Below are 17,020 nucleotides of genomic sequence, written 5' to 3'. Positions count from 1 at the left end.
GCAAGGGAGGGCAAAGGGACCAGAGCTTTTGGGCTCTCAGGCAGAGACCTCCTCTTGCTCAGCCTGGAGAAAAGGAGGCTCAGGAGGGACCTCCTGGATCTCTACAACTCCCTGAAAGGAGGTTGTAGCCAGGTGGGGTCAGTCTCTTCTCCCACGTAACAAGTGTTAGGATGAGAGGAAATGGCCTCAAGTTGTGCCAGGGGAAGTTTAGATTGGACATCAGGGAAAATTTCTTCACAGAAAGAGTTGTCAGGCATTGGAAGAGGCTGTCCAGGGAAGTGGTGGAGTCACCATCCCTGGGGGAATTAAAAAGCAGTGCAGATGTGGCACTTGGGGACACGGTTTAGTGGTGGCCTTGGCAGTGCTGGGTTAATTGTTGCACTGGATCACCACAGAAGTATTTTCCAACCTAAACGACTCCATGATTCTCTACTCACTATGGAAAATGACTGGGGCCATGAATATGTCCTGTATTCAACATGCTCATGCATGGAACAGTCTCACAGTGCACAGAATGCAGAAAATGGCCAAATATTACACAAAAAGACATCAAACAGTATCTTGTAAAGATGAGGAAATTTATTTTATTGACATACTATGAGGCAAAACAAAATTGACACCATACAAAATAACTTTATAAAATATCATTCACATCATTATTTTGTCAGGAATTACAGCATTCTGAGCTTGTTACGAGTCTTATGTTTTGAGGTGAAAAACACTACGCTAAATCTTTAGTATTAGTTGTATATATACAGTAAGAAACCAGAACAGAACCTGTTAGGTTTTTCATGAGTTTATTGCAAAAGTAGTGCAAACTATTTTACCTTGCGAGCTGTAAAACAAACTTGGAAAAGGACCCACCTAAGCTTAAAAACATGACAATAAATGCTCGATTTCACAGCCTTTGCAGCTTCCTTCAAACAGTTCTCAACAAAAAAATTCCCCATCTCTGCACCATGTTTAGATTTTCACTGATTTGGAAATGAAGGAGTAGAGGATGGACCCGCACAGCGAGCGGGCAGAGGGAGGAGCGTCCTGCTCTGACACGGGGCACAGCTTTTACCAATGGATTTGGGGAGCTCAGGGGATTTGGTGCAGCCCCAAAACACCTGCCAACAACAGGGCAAGCTGGGTCACTTTGTTCCCCCCTGTTAATAAGCTTCCCCTTTCCACACTCATATTTGAGAAAAGAGTCAAGAAAGCAGAACGAGCAGGAGAAAAAAATATATAATTAAGAATTAGGAACATGTATTGTCTGTTTTGGGAATATAGTATCCTTTTCCTCCTCTTCCTGAAGTCTGCATAAAGCGGATTTCCATGGTCCCCCTCCCCATGGGCACATCTCATCCCAAACCACTGCACGATCCCAAGGCAGGATACTACATTCTACGAGATCCAGAGAAAACAACGGCCTAAAATGCTACCGGGGTCCCCCAAAAGCAAACAGGTAGCTGAGTCATCTCCTAAAAAAAATCATAAAAGCAAACAAATGCTACATGAAAAATGTTAAAGAAACAAAATGCAGCATATTCAGGCTCTTTTTTTTTTATTTTTTATCTTGAGGTACCTATATAAATATTACCTTCTGCCCAAAGTACGACTGGTTTTGTTAAAAAACTAAAGTCCTTGTCACGAGCCAATTGCAGGGCAAACATTATTACTGAGAAAGTGCAACCATGCTGATCATTTATCTGCAGCATATTAAAGGATGATTAGGCTTTAGAAAATATAGCTTAAGTCTAGACCTGATGGAGCAGTTTTATAAAAACACTGAACAGAGGCATTTTCCTTTTGTTCGAGTCTCTCTGCAGCAGAAAGCCTTAGGAAACAGCTTGGAAGTCCTGCCATGATGGAATGTCAGCACTTTTACAATCCCATATATAGTTTTTTTTTTTCTTTAATATTTAAACTAAATACAATTTTACAGCAAAGATTTCCCCCCTCCCTCTGTTGTAGGTACTGGTAAAAAGTTGATTTTTTTTTTATTATTATTTTTTAAACTTCAAAAAATGATAGAGTATCACAACTTAAAGCTTTCCAAAAATGAATTCTTTTGAAGTAAAAAAGGTTCACATCGTAGAAAAACTTACATATAGTTGTAAACTTACAAACTTATAAAATTGTGGAAAGGTCAATGACATTTTATTCCCTCACCCTTACACGTGTATCCACTCATTTTTAAATATATATATATATATATATACACATGCACACACATATAGTTATGTGCTATATGTGTGTGATATATGCATATATAGAGACACGCAGGTGTACAGATTTGGGGTCAGGATTACACATTTCCAACTTTATTGGGCATTTCTCTTTGCCTAGGTCAGCTGTGATACTGTACATTTTACAACTTGCTACACTGAAAAAATAACTTCAAATTCGCTAGAACTCCATTTTGTGACCTTTTTTTTTTTTGCCCCCTTTTTTTTTTTTTTTACTTGGCCGTTAAAACCCATTTGCTGTTTTTAATTAAGAAGACGAGTTTTGATTGTTACGCACTGGAGGGAAAAAAAAAAAAAAAAAAAAAAAAAAAAAAAAAAAACACCAAAAAAAATCAACCACAAAGGCACAAAGAATAAAACTCAAATCCAAGATCGCTGTCTCCGAACAATAACCCCGAGGTTTTGGGGCGCGGGCGCCAAAGGTCGGACGTCACGCGCGGTTTGGTCGCTTTTTTGCCAATCTCCTCGACAATTTGAGCAATTAGCACCCAACTGGTTACATGAGGTAGATCCAAATCAGGAAAAAAAAAAAAAAAAGAAAAAGCAAGCTGGGTCCCCAACACTTTTTTTTTTTTTTTGCCTCTATTTAAAATGTTTTAAGGGTTCTATGTCAGTCGTGAGAAGTGGAAGTGATGGCACCGTCTGAAGCGAGCACGGAACTCAAGAATGGCTTTTTTTTTTTTTTTTTTGGATGTAAATTTAAGTGTTAAAATCACAATCCTCCTTCAGGCAGAAATTTTGCTGGCAGGGGGGAGGGAGGAGAGTATGTTCAACAACAAAAAGCTGGGATTTGGGAAAGCCTGTTTGGCGTTGGCTGCCAGAGGAACCCGAGAGCCCACGACAGCCAGTGCCTGAAGAGGCATCACAGTATAGAGCTGCAGGTGCCCCCTATTCCCCAGCTGAGAAGACTTCCTTTACTAACATTTAAGCTTTACACCTCCTCGTGTTAAACAGTATTTTTGCATACTCTGAGAGAAAAATCTGACTAATCCATCATTTTGTTAAGGCTTAGTTTAAAGTGGCGTCGCCACACAAACGCTCCCCTACGAGATACACACGGGAGGTGAACTACACACACACTCCCCCCTCGAGACAACCCACAGCTGGAGGAACACAAAGCAACATGTACAACCCATGTGGGAAATCCTACAACACTCAGAAGTCAGGGATACACTCAGAAGTCAGTTGAAGGTATTTCTGGGTCTGTTTTTGCATTACAAGTGCTACTCTTACCCAACCAGCACTACATTGGTTATATGCAAGCACAAGACAAGTTCAGCACAGATGCAACACACACACAAACTAAGCACACATTTAAGAGTACCACTTGAAACAACCTTAACATCAGAGCTTTTTCTTTCCCCACCCCCAACAAAAAATAGTTAACTTTAAGTGGCCATAAAAACATTTTGATTCTTCAAGGGAACATTTACAATACGAAACTTTTCAGTTGATTTTTGGCTCTTTTTCAGTTATTTTATTAAAAAAAATAAGATTTAGAAACTATTAAACAAAAGATTAAAACCTTAACAGATGTCAGTTAAATGTGCAATGTACCAGGATTAAAGAGAAAAAGGAAATATGGATTTAATGAATACATTCTGTTTTCCGTCTTGCCCTCCCGAGATCGAATTAACCACTTTGCTGCACAGAAACTGGGGCTGGATCTTCATTTATCAACTGCCCTAAATGCTGAGACTTTTGTGATTGTACAAACTAATAAAACACTGAGTAAGCCAGGGAAATTGTGCTTATTACTTCCAGCAAAATACTGCCTTTCTATCTTTTATAGACAGTCTATAAACTGTCGCCTTTCACTAACTGTGTGTAAACTCACACACACAAATGGATACACACACACACACACACACACACACACACACACACACACACACACACACACACACACATCTATAAAATCTACTCCACTTATTCAACAAATTACAGAAAGCAAGCGGTAACACTTCAGGATAGCACAGAGCTTTGCCAAATGTAATTCCTCATTGCACCTCAGTGAAAACTTGATTTTCCAAGATACGTGTTTCTGAAACTCACTCCTTAATGGTTTTTGATGGTTTGTTTGGGGTTTTTTTCCCCCCTTGTTTTGTTTGCTTTAAAATGAAATTACAAAGATGCTACTTATGAGATAAGCAATTGAAGGGCTCAGTCATATTAAATTCCATGAGGAAACGTATCAGGAACACCAAAATTTGGGTCAATATATGTTTTTTTTTTTTCAATAGCACAGAAACAGCTGCATCTGAGCATCTCACAGCTGATGCAAAATTAACTTTGGTGAAATCTAGAAAGAAACTTCATTGCATGTCCTGCTGATACAGGAGGACTCTGATCCAACCCACAGCACATGACCCCGTAGCTGAGATTTTGCATGTCCTGAAAGCCCAGCCCTGACCTGCTCTGAGTCAAGTACATGGTAGGCAAAAAATGTGCAATTTTACAGATACTGGCACGAGTAAAGTTCCTCTATTCATGGATTTAAAACCAGGAAAAGCTGATAAATACAGAAAAGAGTCCACATTATATTTTTTTTCCCCTGACAGGAAATCTAACCTAACAAAGCAAACACAAACAAGCACCAGCCAGGGGATTAGAGGCTCCCAAGCTTTGCCTGCTGACCTGTTCACCATTCATGCTTGCCAAGCACACTCAAAAAACCCCATAAGATGGCCAGAAAAGTTTCAATTTAGTTTTTGTGGACAATTCTCAGACAGGATCCGCAATCCCTGCTGATGAGCAGGGAGCAGTTATTCCAGCAGGTGGTTTAGTTGTGTTTAAAGAAGGCGGGGAAAAAAACAACAAAACTAAAGCACCCGGTACAACAGCATATCCAAAAATGTGGGAAAAACACAACCAAAACCTATGCACTCCTAAGAACCTTAGAGAAAAGAATATGCCCTTTGATACAGACCTGCCCTGCAATCCTGGGCTCTCCAAAATCCCACAGGGAGCTTGGGTGGAAGAGCAGCCACAGGGAGTTTTAAGATGCATCTGCAGAGGCAGCACATGGACAAATCCAAAGCAATTGCTCTTCTGGGGATATTTAGGCGGGAGGGAGGAGCAGCCACCCTTCACCTGGTGCTGTGGGGTCATAGCACTGCCACGTACAAAAATCTCAAAATGAATTCTCGTCAGCCTCTCTCCCCTCCAAATCCAGCAACGCCCCTGTCCTGGCTCCAGCCAAGCCCTAAGTTCTCGGACACAGAGCACTGACACCACAAATCACCTCAAGGAATTCCCTCCCAACACTCCCCCTGTGGGGAAGGGGCCAATGGATGGGTGTGGGGAAGGTGGATCTGTGAGGGGACTGGCAGGGAAGCCAGAAGGGAAACCAAGAATTAAACTGTCACCTTAACAAGTGCTTAATTAGCAATTTTGCAAGAAAACGCTTCCCCTCACTCCTCAGCTCATCTCCCCAAGGGAGGGGTGCCTGGCATTGCTCTTCCCTACAGCATGACCAGCATCCAGCACGGGGCTCTTCCCTTGCCTAAACTTCCTGATGATCCCAGGTTTGCAGACATAGTCTGGGAAGCACACAGCCCCCCTCCCGTCAACAAGGGAGAAGCCATTCCAGCATCCCTGCACAGTGAAACCCCTGCCAGGCCACAACAGCAATAGTGGCTGTGGATCTGCAGTACAGGATGTAGTGAAATACCTTCTCAAAAGCAGCCATTTACCCTGTACTTTACACTTTTGGAGGAGCTTCATTAAATGAGAACTGAGAACCGAACCAAATTTTGGGGATTTTACCCCATTCGGTTATTAATGAGCTGATTTATAATGATTTATTCAGTCACTCACAAAAACTGGCTCCTAAAAAGTCAGAACTTCAGCAATCCTCCAGCTCATCCATGGATGAGCTTCATTAGTGTCTACACCCAGAGATCAAGAGGAAATTGCAGGGAACACAGAATCCCACCAAACTCACTCCTGAGAGGCCAAAATCCACAGCACAAAGCCCAGTTACTTTTGAATAAAACTAAACACTAACACTGCTATGAAACCACACTGTGCTCCAACAGGTGGCACTTCTGTCAGCAGAGTGGTTCATTCTGAGACGAGGAAGCTTGTTTGGATTCATTGTAAACAAAGGCTGATGTATTAGCACAGTTTTCTACAGTTTCATTTCAGGTCACTTAAAGCACCTGCAGTCCATATATACTTCTGTCAAGGTTGAGTGTCAGCCAAGACTTTGCAGAGAACTGACATTAAATAAGTCACAAGATGAACATACCCAGGCTCAGGGTTGTTTTTTGGTGTTTTGGTATGGGGGTGGGTTTTCCCGTTTTAAAGTTTATTCCCTTCTCAGAAAATTATAAAGTATTCTCACTCTTACAGTCTCATGTCAACTTCTCTAAGAAATACATTAAAAAATAATCCAATGCATCATTTTTTGCCTCAGATTCAAAATATATTTCAAGCACCTTCATGTCATTTTCAGTGAAAACCTGAAGTACAGAAACATCTTTCATTTGGAAAAACAGTACAGAAACTCAAATGAAGGGAAAGGTCATGGAGGGAGCTGAGTTGGAAGGGATCCACAAGGATCAGAGTCCAACTCCTAAGCGACTGGCCCAAACAGGGATTTTGGCTGCTTAGTGGTAAATTCACTTAAATTAATTCACCTGGGAAGGAATACAGGAGGTAGCCTTGGACTGCACCTGCTTTGTATCTAAGGAGTGTCACAAACCCATTTTGTAGTGATTTGGCCAAGCAATTACATTCATATCAACACTTCAGGCAAAGAAACATCTGTAACAGAGCAACAGGAACACTGACTGGGATCAAACAGATTCTGTGCCACACCACACATACACAGCACCCCCTTCACACATCCCTCGGATCAAACCACCTCAGAAATGCATCTTTCCAGTCATTAACCCTCAAAACCAGGCTGGTTTGCATCCTAACTCTGGACAAGGGGGCTGGAGTTGGGGTCTCTCCCATTCCTGAGGCATATGGAAGCAAAAGGCAATTGCTGAGGGATGGGAAATCAACCAGAGCCAACACTATTCCTTATCTCAGAGCACTAAAACATCCACTGCACTCCCCAGTCCCACAGCCATGGAGGGACAGACAGCAAGACACTGTAACGTGGATCCCAAATCCCTGTTATTCCACTAATTCTGCCACATACACTGGTTCTGCTTCTACAACACAAGGATCAGATGCTGGAATAAGCAAGGAAAACCTGTGACAGCTCCAGCTGATAATCCAGATATTGCATTAATGCTTTTAGTCATCTCAGTGACACCAAAATTGGCATTGGAACATTGCACAGGCAGCGAGCACATGGAGAGCTTAAAAACTGCATCTCTGTGGTGTGGGAGAAACGTGCACAGAGTAGAGAAGGAAGAAATGTTTTATAAATTCAGGCAAACCCTAAATACTTCCACTGTAATAAAGCAACTGTGCCCTTCTTGAATTGATACCATAATGCAAACAAAGTACAACAACATTTAAACACCAAAGCTTGTATCTCCACACTGTAAAATATGGCAGTATTCTGGAAAATAGAACCAGGAATGGTATCCCCAGCATTTCAGTATTTGCTGTAAGAGCACTATTTACAGTATTTTTAAATAGCTACAGCAGATGCAAAAAAACCCCAAAGAACACAAAGAAGTCTTACAGTAAAAAGAGAGTTTAAAAAAAACCCAAAACAAATCAGTGCAATTACCTTCTACTTGAAGTTTTCCTTAGAAAAGATGGCATGTGTGCATGAAGAAGCATGTTACCAAATGGATATAAAAGTAAAAAACAAAGGACTGCCCTGCATTAGGAATGGGGAAAGCCACACTGGTAGGACTCATACACAAAGAGAGATGCTATGGCAGAAGAACACTAAAAAAACAGGAAAACAAATTATTTTAATTACACTGGTCTTGAGTGTGAAAAATACTGAGAACTCTTCTTACATTCATTTATTTAATGTATAAAATATGTCCTAAAAAAAAAAAAAGAGTCCCTAATGATTATTTATGCCACCAGAGATGCTTATTTGACTGAGTCCAGAGCAAGTATGTCCATCTGATCTCCAAAGGTCCCAGTCCTGCATTCCCAGCACATGCAGTCCTGAATAAGCAGAACCTGCAGAACCAACCTGTCCTCTCTCCCAAAGATCAACATTTTCCTGAAAAAGAAACAATCTGCAAGTCCACTAAAATCCCTACAACAATCCACTGAATTTGGCTGGGGGGTGTTAACACAGGCCTTACTCCTGGCCTTACCCTCAGTTAAATTTTGGATTCATGGGCATGAGGAAAATGGGAGTTCCTACACGTGAGACACAGGTGAGCCTGTGTTTGAGGGATCAGCTGCTGCAGCAAAGCAAAGAGCCCTGGCAGCAATCACAAAGCCCTCAGACCAAAACCTTCAACTTCATCAAAAGCCTTTGGACATACGTACAAAAAACCTTAAAAGCGTCTTAGAAATTTCAGTCTTTTCAGAAAATAACTTGGGCACGCAAAACTCCAAACTTCTCACAAATAGACCTTAAATTTTAAAACCCTTGTGGAAATGTCTCATGTTATAAAAATATTCCAACAAGAACAAGACTGTGTTCAAATGGATGAAGGCTGCAGGAGTTATTGACAGAGGCAGAATTAAAGCTAAACCTTCACAACCTTTTTGCTTTTACAATCAGGGAACGCTGCCTGGGGGCCTGAAAGGAGATCAAAGGTATTTGTTATGGATTTCAAAAGTATTTACTATGGATTTCTTGTTTTAAACAGAAGTTTCCTGTAAATTTTCCATGTTGGCCCTGGCAGATTAAGACAGAAGAGCTTTCCCTAATATCAAACAGCAAACTCAGCCGACCCTGACAGATCTAGAAACGAGGGGATTAATGTGCCAAAGCTCCTGGGACACAGAAGATCGTTGATTGTGATTCACAAAGTCAAATATTCAAAACCAAGCCAAGCCAAAATAAGGAGCTCTGATATAACAAGTGATCTCCCTCAGTCCGTCAGTGCACACACACACTGAAGGGTTACATTGCATAGGAGCTTGTCTGAAATGCAAACTCACAGAAAGGCAGAGACAAATCCACCTACTTCCAGCATTTCCCAGAAGGACATTTTCTCCTAAGGATCAACTCAGCTGTTTCCTGGGTGCTAGAACAGATGGAATTGGACACGTTATTCTATTCAGCCACTGGAGCAGAAATTTCCACCACCGGGCAAACCTTGTTATTGCATTAGTTTTTGCACATTAGAGGGAGAAAAAAAAAAAAAAAGAGAGAACTTTTAAGTGTTTTACATCTGTTGATAGTACTTTTTACCTCCCAAGGGGAGCATTTTGTCCTTGCTGGTTTTTGGGGGGCTGTGCAGTGGCAGTCACACGACTGGAAAATATCCCAAGTGCCCGGGGGTGACATGTTTGGTTATTGCTGCCCTGAGCTGCACAGTGGTTACAGCTGTGACCTCAACTGGGACTGCTACAGCAGGAACCTGGGTGAGACTGAGACTTCTTCAGCTTTGTGTTGACCTGAGATGTTGCTGTTCTACACCAGACACGTGGGAGGTAAGGAAAAAAAAAAATAGTAGGATTTTAGGTGTTTGAGGTGGGTTTTTTTCACAGGAGACATTCCTGAATACCTAATTTATATTAAGAATAATCCCAGAAAGAGAGCTGCTGGACTGCCAGCATGCTGTACTTTTCAAAGTATATACTTAATCAGTGTTTTTTAGAAAAATGCTTTAAATTATTCAGAAATTCATCACTGGTGGGAGGGGAAAGGAGGGAGACATCAAGGCATAAAGAATTAACAGTATTAGAGGCTTAGAAAGATCTATAAAGGGTAAAAATGTCCTGAAATGCACATAACCATCTCAAGTTCTTCATACTCAGGGAAGGAAAGCTACACAAAATTTCTGCTAATTCCAAGAAGATACACAGACAACAGCTACTCTCAGATTAAGGGCCTGCTTAAAACACCTTTTCTCACAAAGAAAACATCCTAAATAGGATGCAGTGAAGTCCTACAGTCTGCTTCAGAAATGAGATTTGAGGTCAAGACAGATCCTGCCCTCCTTGCCCCATCTGACCACCTGTACAAGTCATTTATCCCAGATCTGCATGGAAAGAGGGGGATGAATTTCACATCCAAGAGGTCTCTGCATAACAGACAGCAAGATAAACTAAATGGTGTCTTAAAACAGATAGTCTTTTCCTATGTGTTAAGAACAATTCATATAAAAAAATAATTCTTATATAAAAACTCTTGCCAAATTAAAATCTTCACTGAAATAGGAAACCTCTCAAGGAAAGACAGGGAAGTGCAACACACCCACCATGGGAAGGTTCTGCAGTTTAGGGTGCTTGGGGGGAGGTAGGTATAACCTGGCTGGGACACAGCAAGACAGACAGTGCTACCTAAGCTTGTCTTAAGATTTGCTTAAATCTGAATTTATATAACTACGACCAAGAAGACACTCTGCCCCAGCAGCCTAATCACCAAATTAGAATAATACAAACACAATGATTCCATTAATAGTTTTTTACATCTCACTCAAAAAACACCAACAACCAACACAACTGCTACAAGGTGAAGATCTGAACTTGCACAAAATTATGTACCTAAAAGTCTTTATGCAGCAAAGGTTGGGCATTCTCTAGCTTATCCAACAACAACTGGTTGCAGTGGATCTGCTCCATGGCCCAGAGCACTGTGTGGGTTAAAGCTACTCGCCCGTCCCAGTGGCCAGAGGTAAAAGTATCCAAACCAGACTGAGCAGTTGCTCAGAGAAAAGGGAAAAAAAGCAAAATCCACCAGTGGAAGAGAATGAAAATTTTCAAACCTGCCTCTTTAGCACGTTATTTCAGTTTTCCTATGGCAAAACAAACAAGATCAAGTCAGCATAAACAAGTTTTCTGGGCTTTTTCCATTTTCTCCTAAACCCACCTGTGGCATTGTAATTAGTGCAATGGTTTACATGTGTGTTATGGTTTTTATGAATCCAGTGTGCAAACTAACAGAAGCGTCTGTCTAGAAATTATCAGTTGTAATTAATGCTTCTCCTCAGAGAATGGCAAAACTCTCACATTTCCTATGGACCTCATGCATAACGAAGAGAGTTTCACCTCCCGTCTCTAAGTAAACTTCAGTTTTCCTACGATTTATCTTTACTGCATAGATTCTCTGACTTCTGTCCAACCTGCAGCGAGCCACTCTCCCCTACTGGAGCTCCTGCTTCACCAATCTTCAACATATAAATAAAATACAATTGTTTTGTGCTTGAATGAACGGAGGGTGTTGGTCTCGTGTGCGTCTCTGAACCGCAGAGGTAAAACCTGCTGTGTTGTGTGCACGTTTGAAAAGCCTTTCTGCAAATCCCAAACTACAACAGACACTGTTTGTATCTCTGAGCTCTCACCACCTCGATTGCATATTTTTGCATTTGAAGAGTAAATGTCCCCACGAGAAGGTTTTCACTTTCTAAGTTCAAAGCATTCTTGATATGTTAACAGAAGTATAATGAGCACTCCTTAGTAAATAAAAATAAATAATAGCATCTAGTCTATCACATTAATACTGTGAAACATATATAAAATTTACATTAACTCAAACTACAGTGAAAAAGGATTGTACTGTATTTATCACCACAGACCCGTATTCTTTATAGACTTTGGAAAGTTAAGTGTCACAGTCCTGTATGACAAATCCTAAAGTTAGCTGTCAGTATGATTTTTAAAAAAATCTTTACAAGTTTTTTAAATGGCACATTTTCTTTTGCCAATCTAACTGGAGCTATTAAAAGCTTAGGTACAAGTTTATTCTTTTTTTTTTTTTAAATTCATCTTTAGCCTATGAAAAACATTTTCAAATGCAGCACAATAGAAAACATTCAAGAACAAGCTTCAGAAAATACATTTGCCCTTAGACACACAGAGAATAATCTGAGAATAATCTTTATAAGACAGTTGAAAACCAGGATTTTGTCACTCTTATTTTGAAAATAAAAATTTTGTAAATTTATCTAGAATAATCAAGGCTTCATAAATAGTAAAAAAAATGCTTTGCTTTGCATTAAAAGCTAATTCACAGCATTTTAGCTCATCAAACCTTAGTATGAATTAGATCTTTCCAAATTATTAAAAGCAACTCAATGAACAGCAAACTGAATGAGGAGTTTTGTGGGTTGGGTTGTTGGTTTTTTTGTTTGGTTGGTTGGTTGGTTTTTCCTTCCCTAAGCCCTGAGATTGCAGCTCTTGATTTAATTATAAAATGGGTCTGTTTTATACCAAGCAGCTTAGAGATTTTTTGGCAAACCACATTTCCAACAATAGTGGGGTTTGGTACAAGAATGCAGTTTGTAATCAAGTCTGAAATTCTGGACGGAAGGCTTCCTTGCAAAACGGGAAAGAAAGGAATTAAGATGTGTCACTCATTGCTGGCTGCCCCTGGAGCTGGGGTTGGTCTAAGTGCAGCTGGTCTCGTGTGAATCCAACTCTGTGTCGTACGGAGTCGCTAAACATTAAAACATGTCAAGCAAAGTACATCGTGCGCAGCGTGTCCTGGTGAACTTGAACTGCCTTGGCAAGTGCTTGGTGGTCTCTGCCATTGCTCTGACCAGAAGTGTGGCTTCCTTCAGCACTGCAAGAGAAGGGAAGGGGGGGAAAAACAAAACACAAGAGGTTGGGGGAGGGGGGAAGAGAAACCCTGTTTAATCTGCCTCTCCTTACAGGTGTTTTTTGTATCGTTTGTTTCTTTTGAACAGATGGTCAAAAGTTAATCACCCCTAGAGCACCACTGAAGTTGGGAAACGGAAAACAGCACATGCAGGAAAATCTGCCTTTTTTCGGCAGTGCAGTTCAGTGGTAACAGTAAAATTTCCCCTCAAAGTGCTGAGGACACCATTGATTACAGACTTAGCAAGCCCACTGCCTTCCTGCTTCCTTTCAAATTCTGTAAGAATTCCAAAACTCTGGACTCACCTGTCGTGCTCTTTATCCACCAGATGGTACCTGGCTCTGAAGGCAACCAGGTGTGCGTAATACGCTGGTGCGGGGATGGACACGGAGCGGGTGCAGCGTACGTACGTGTGACACAGCTGGTAGGTGAGGATCTGCAGCTCATCCGAGGAGAAACGATTGTCATCCCACAGGACATGGTAATGAGAGGGTCTGCTTGTTCCCTGGGGGCACAGGACACACAGGGACATCAGCTTTTCAAAAACATCTCCTTAAATTTCCACCCCTGCAGGTGAACTGCAGCGGAACGGCCGCCTCCTTAAAAATCACATGGAGCAGTTCTACAGATTTCAGCAAATTTTGCCTTTAAAAGGCAAGGCAAACAACCTCCTTCCTTGCTCCCCATCTTACTAATCCCCTTCTCCTTTTTGATAGGATTGCGTTTTCTAGAATTTCATCCCTGTTACCGAAATTAAATGGTCGTATTGAAATGCACTTTCATCTTGACAAACTTATATCTGACAAAAAGCCATCAGATAACATTTTGCCTAAAGGTGCTTTAACAGCTGAAAAGTTACCATCCCACACAAAATGCCTTACCTGAATCCCAGCATGACTACACAGGTAAAAGTCAAACTCTGATGGGTGGGTGATTTTTGTGTCCACTGTGGTACCAGCTGGAATGTTTCCACTCTTTCCAACCTGTGGGAACAGAAAATGCAGACAGTAAGGCACACAAAGTTTTTTATTTTTCCTTTTCAGCTCTATAGCAAGGAAAAAACACAAGAAAAAGATCCATAAAAAGCAGAAAGTGAAGGAGAATGAGCAAAACTGAAATTTTGTTCAAGTGAAAATCTGCAGTGTCTCTAGTATGGAGGAAAAAGAGAGACAAGCTGCTCTTAGATATTATCTAAAAAGATCAGTTTTTCTGAATAAAGTCAAAAGGAGCTTCTGCAACTGATTTGTCAAATTCTTTTCACCTTCCCACTCCAGGATAGGTTATTCCTCAGTAACTTTTCCTGTTTATACCTGAGAGGGGACAATCCTCAGTTGTCACATAGGCCACCTCTTCCCTCAAAAACTCTTCAAAGCAGAACTAAAAAAATACTCTTTACTTTCAAACAATTTAACAACTGTAATCACAGCATTTATTAATTTAACAACTACCTTCATGTCAGCATTAGAAGTTAATAATTACTGCCTTGAAACCTAGTGGGTTTCAAGTGCTCCCACAGAGAAGCCTGACAGAAGGAAAGAGAACATGAAGAGCCGTATCTGTGAGCAGAGATTTGCCATTAGGAACTCTCCATTCCCAGCAGTAACTCCATCCTGGGCTTGGGGAGTCTCCTCTCCACACAGAAAGTCCCAAAAATCAGCAGCAACAGGTGCCTTGGCTGCCTGCTGGACACGTGCTGGTCACAATCAGAACATACCCGTTCGTTTTTATCCGTGCAGAAGAGTCTAGTGTGATGCCTTTTCTGCACAACTATAAACGTGATTCCAGGCTGATAATCCTTCTCTAGTTTAATGCAAGCCTCTCTGATGGCCAGCAGCTCGTGGTGCAGCACCTGAACCACAAACACAGAGAGGTGTGACAAATATGAACCACTGCAATCCCATAGATTTATTTATCTACAGATTATTTATCATGTTCCTTCTTGCACTGTCACTCAGAGTAATGAGATGTCAAAGCATTCAGGATCAAACCTTAATTTTTTCCCTTAATGAGAACAAATTAGGTCACCATTTTCCTGAGCCAGATGAGAGCTGCTTCCATATTTGTTCAGCTCCAAGCATTAGGCTCGGACTAATACACTGCATGTCAAAATCTTTTTAACTGCCAAATACAAATGAACATTTAATTAGGCTGTTGAATATACAGCAGACTAATTATTTTTCAGACTAGTACAAGGGATAAAATCCAGAATTACTCAGCTGCTCTTTCCCAGCTTTGTGAAATCTCATGCAGGACTACAGGCATCAATAATAAGGAAAGCGGAATAAACGAAAAAGCAATGATTTGAAATTTAGGTTAATTATACGTTAAAAATTCAGTGAAAACCAGTGGTAATTGAAAAAAAAAATTTCATACAAAGATTATTTTATCAATTCAAGTTAATTAAGTGACCTTTACTCCCTTCCCCTTGGGTTTTGAGAAGTTGACTACATTCTGTATGTTTTAATTTACGTACAAATACTGGAGAAGAAAGTATACGTAAATATCTTTAAAATATATAGAAAAATATTTCATAAAATATGGTCTTTGCAAGCAAACAAAATAAATACGACAAAGTATCTGATGAGTTTTATAAGGAATCAATTAAAAGTGGCAGTGTGAAAATACACCATTTATTAATCCTGGTTTAAAAAGTAGGAACATTAGTTTACACTTAATTTTTCTTTACTGCCCCCATTCTGTGTGATACAATCTGACTAATACATCTTGAACAGGTCACAGATGTGGACCTATACTTCATAATCTATAATTTGTAAAGGGAATTATTTTAAAGAGGAAAAGTATTTTAAAAACCACATGAAAAATATGGAAACACTTCTCCTGCCCTGCTTAGTTAGAACCCAACAAATTTGCCGAGGGAAGATTTGCTGAGATTATGTGGTTTTTTTGCATAACTCAAATGACATAAAACCACACTACTACCAGTAAACTACATTTCAAAAAGGAAAACATCACCTGTTGAAACTGCCCCTCCGAAACACCGTCCCTGTAGAAGATGATCCGAGTGGGTTTGAATCTCGTTGATTTGTAGAACTGGATGAGCAGCTCCCTGACCATGGCAGCCAAATCCTGGATGATTTCTTGGCGGTGCTGCTGGACCCGAACGGTGGCACAGTATCGGTTGGGATGAGCGTCCATGCTTCCCACAACCTGGGGGGAAAAAATGCTTAGTCTCGAACCAAAAAGCCCTTTAATAAAGGTATTTCACAAGAAAACTGCACTGTCTTTTTAACGGTGTCTTGCAAACTAAGTGGTTGACCTGGCAAAGATGTAGCTGAAACCAAAATGGGCTTGGAAAGACTTTGGAGTTCTGCCCGCCTGTGGCAACACACCCTGCTGAAAGGGAAAACTTATTTTAAATCTAGAAGACTAATTTTCCATTTAAAAAAAATCAAATACAATTTGGAGACCTGATATCATGAAACCATTGATTTAATTCAGAATGCAGAACAGGAATCTGAACTCTAGAAGACCAAGTCCCTTTTCGGGACACTGGGGATAAGTCCATCAAACTGAAACAGTGAGGCACTACAGAAATATCCACACCAAGGGAATGGATTTATGTTTATGAAACACCAGCATTCATTTTCCCTGGACACACAGGTGTAATAGCTTTCTAAAACAGGTATTTGTTTATTTAGCATTACAGGCTATGATACTGCACATACCATCAAAGATCTTCATTATTAAATAATCCAGAGCAGCCATTACAGGTGTTTGACAGTGTCCTATATTCAGGAGCACATTTCCAAGAGATCACTGCACATTCTGTGTGGTCAGGAAGCCTGAGCCCCCAAAAACCACAAGTGAGCCAGCCTAGTTCCCTATCAGCAGTGAAGAAATTCTTAACATTTCTTACTGCTGAAGAAGCAGATTTAAACATGCACCAGCTCATTACAGGCTGCTGATAAATATCAGCTCCCAGGAAAGCTCCTCTGTGCAAGAGCAGCTCAGGCATTTTACAAGCTAATGCACCCATTTAAGTAATTAGCACCAGAGCAAGCTCTCTGAAGTTTCATTAGATTCCTGCAGAATAATAATTTATAATACTATAATTAGGCAATCAGAAGCAATGGACCACAAATGAACTGAAAGCAATAAACTGCATTAGAGCTGA

General features: G+C 40.6%; 1 protein-coding gene across 2 annotated transcripts in view; it reads right to left on the bottom strand.

Annotated features, from left to right (window-relative positions):
- Positions 1 to 11,848: 11,848 nt before the first annotated feature.
- Positions 11,849 to 17,020, bottom strand: part of AGO2 (argonaute RISC catalytic component 2) — a 43,958-nt gene continuing 38,786 nt past the window's right edge. For both annotated transcript variants that reach the window (XM_032688864.1, XM_032688872.1), the window contains exons 15-19: positions 15,859 to 16,053; positions 14,600 to 14,734; positions 13,767 to 13,868; positions 13,191 to 13,390; positions 11,849 to 12,849 (exon numbers count right to left, since the gene is read on the bottom strand). In XM_032688864.1, the coding sequence (XP_032544755.1) occupies positions 12,741 to 12,849; positions 13,191 to 13,390; positions 13,767 to 13,868; positions 14,600 to 14,734; positions 15,859 to 16,053 (741 nt within the window). In that variant the 3' untranslated portion in view covers positions 11,849 to 12,740. The remainder of the gene's footprint in view (positions 12,850 to 13,190; positions 13,391 to 13,766; positions 13,869 to 14,599; positions 14,735 to 15,858; positions 16,054 to 17,020) is intronic.

The sequence above is a fragment of the Chiroxiphia lanceolata genome, chromosome 1, assembly GCF_009829145.1.
Source record: "Chiroxiphia lanceolata isolate bChiLan1 chromosome 1, bChiLan1.pri, whole genome shotgun sequence".
Taxonomy (NCBI): domain Eukaryota; kingdom Metazoa; phylum Chordata; class Aves; order Passeriformes; family Pipridae; genus Chiroxiphia; species Chiroxiphia lanceolata.
This window is presented reverse-complemented; position numbering and strand designations above follow the sequence as displayed.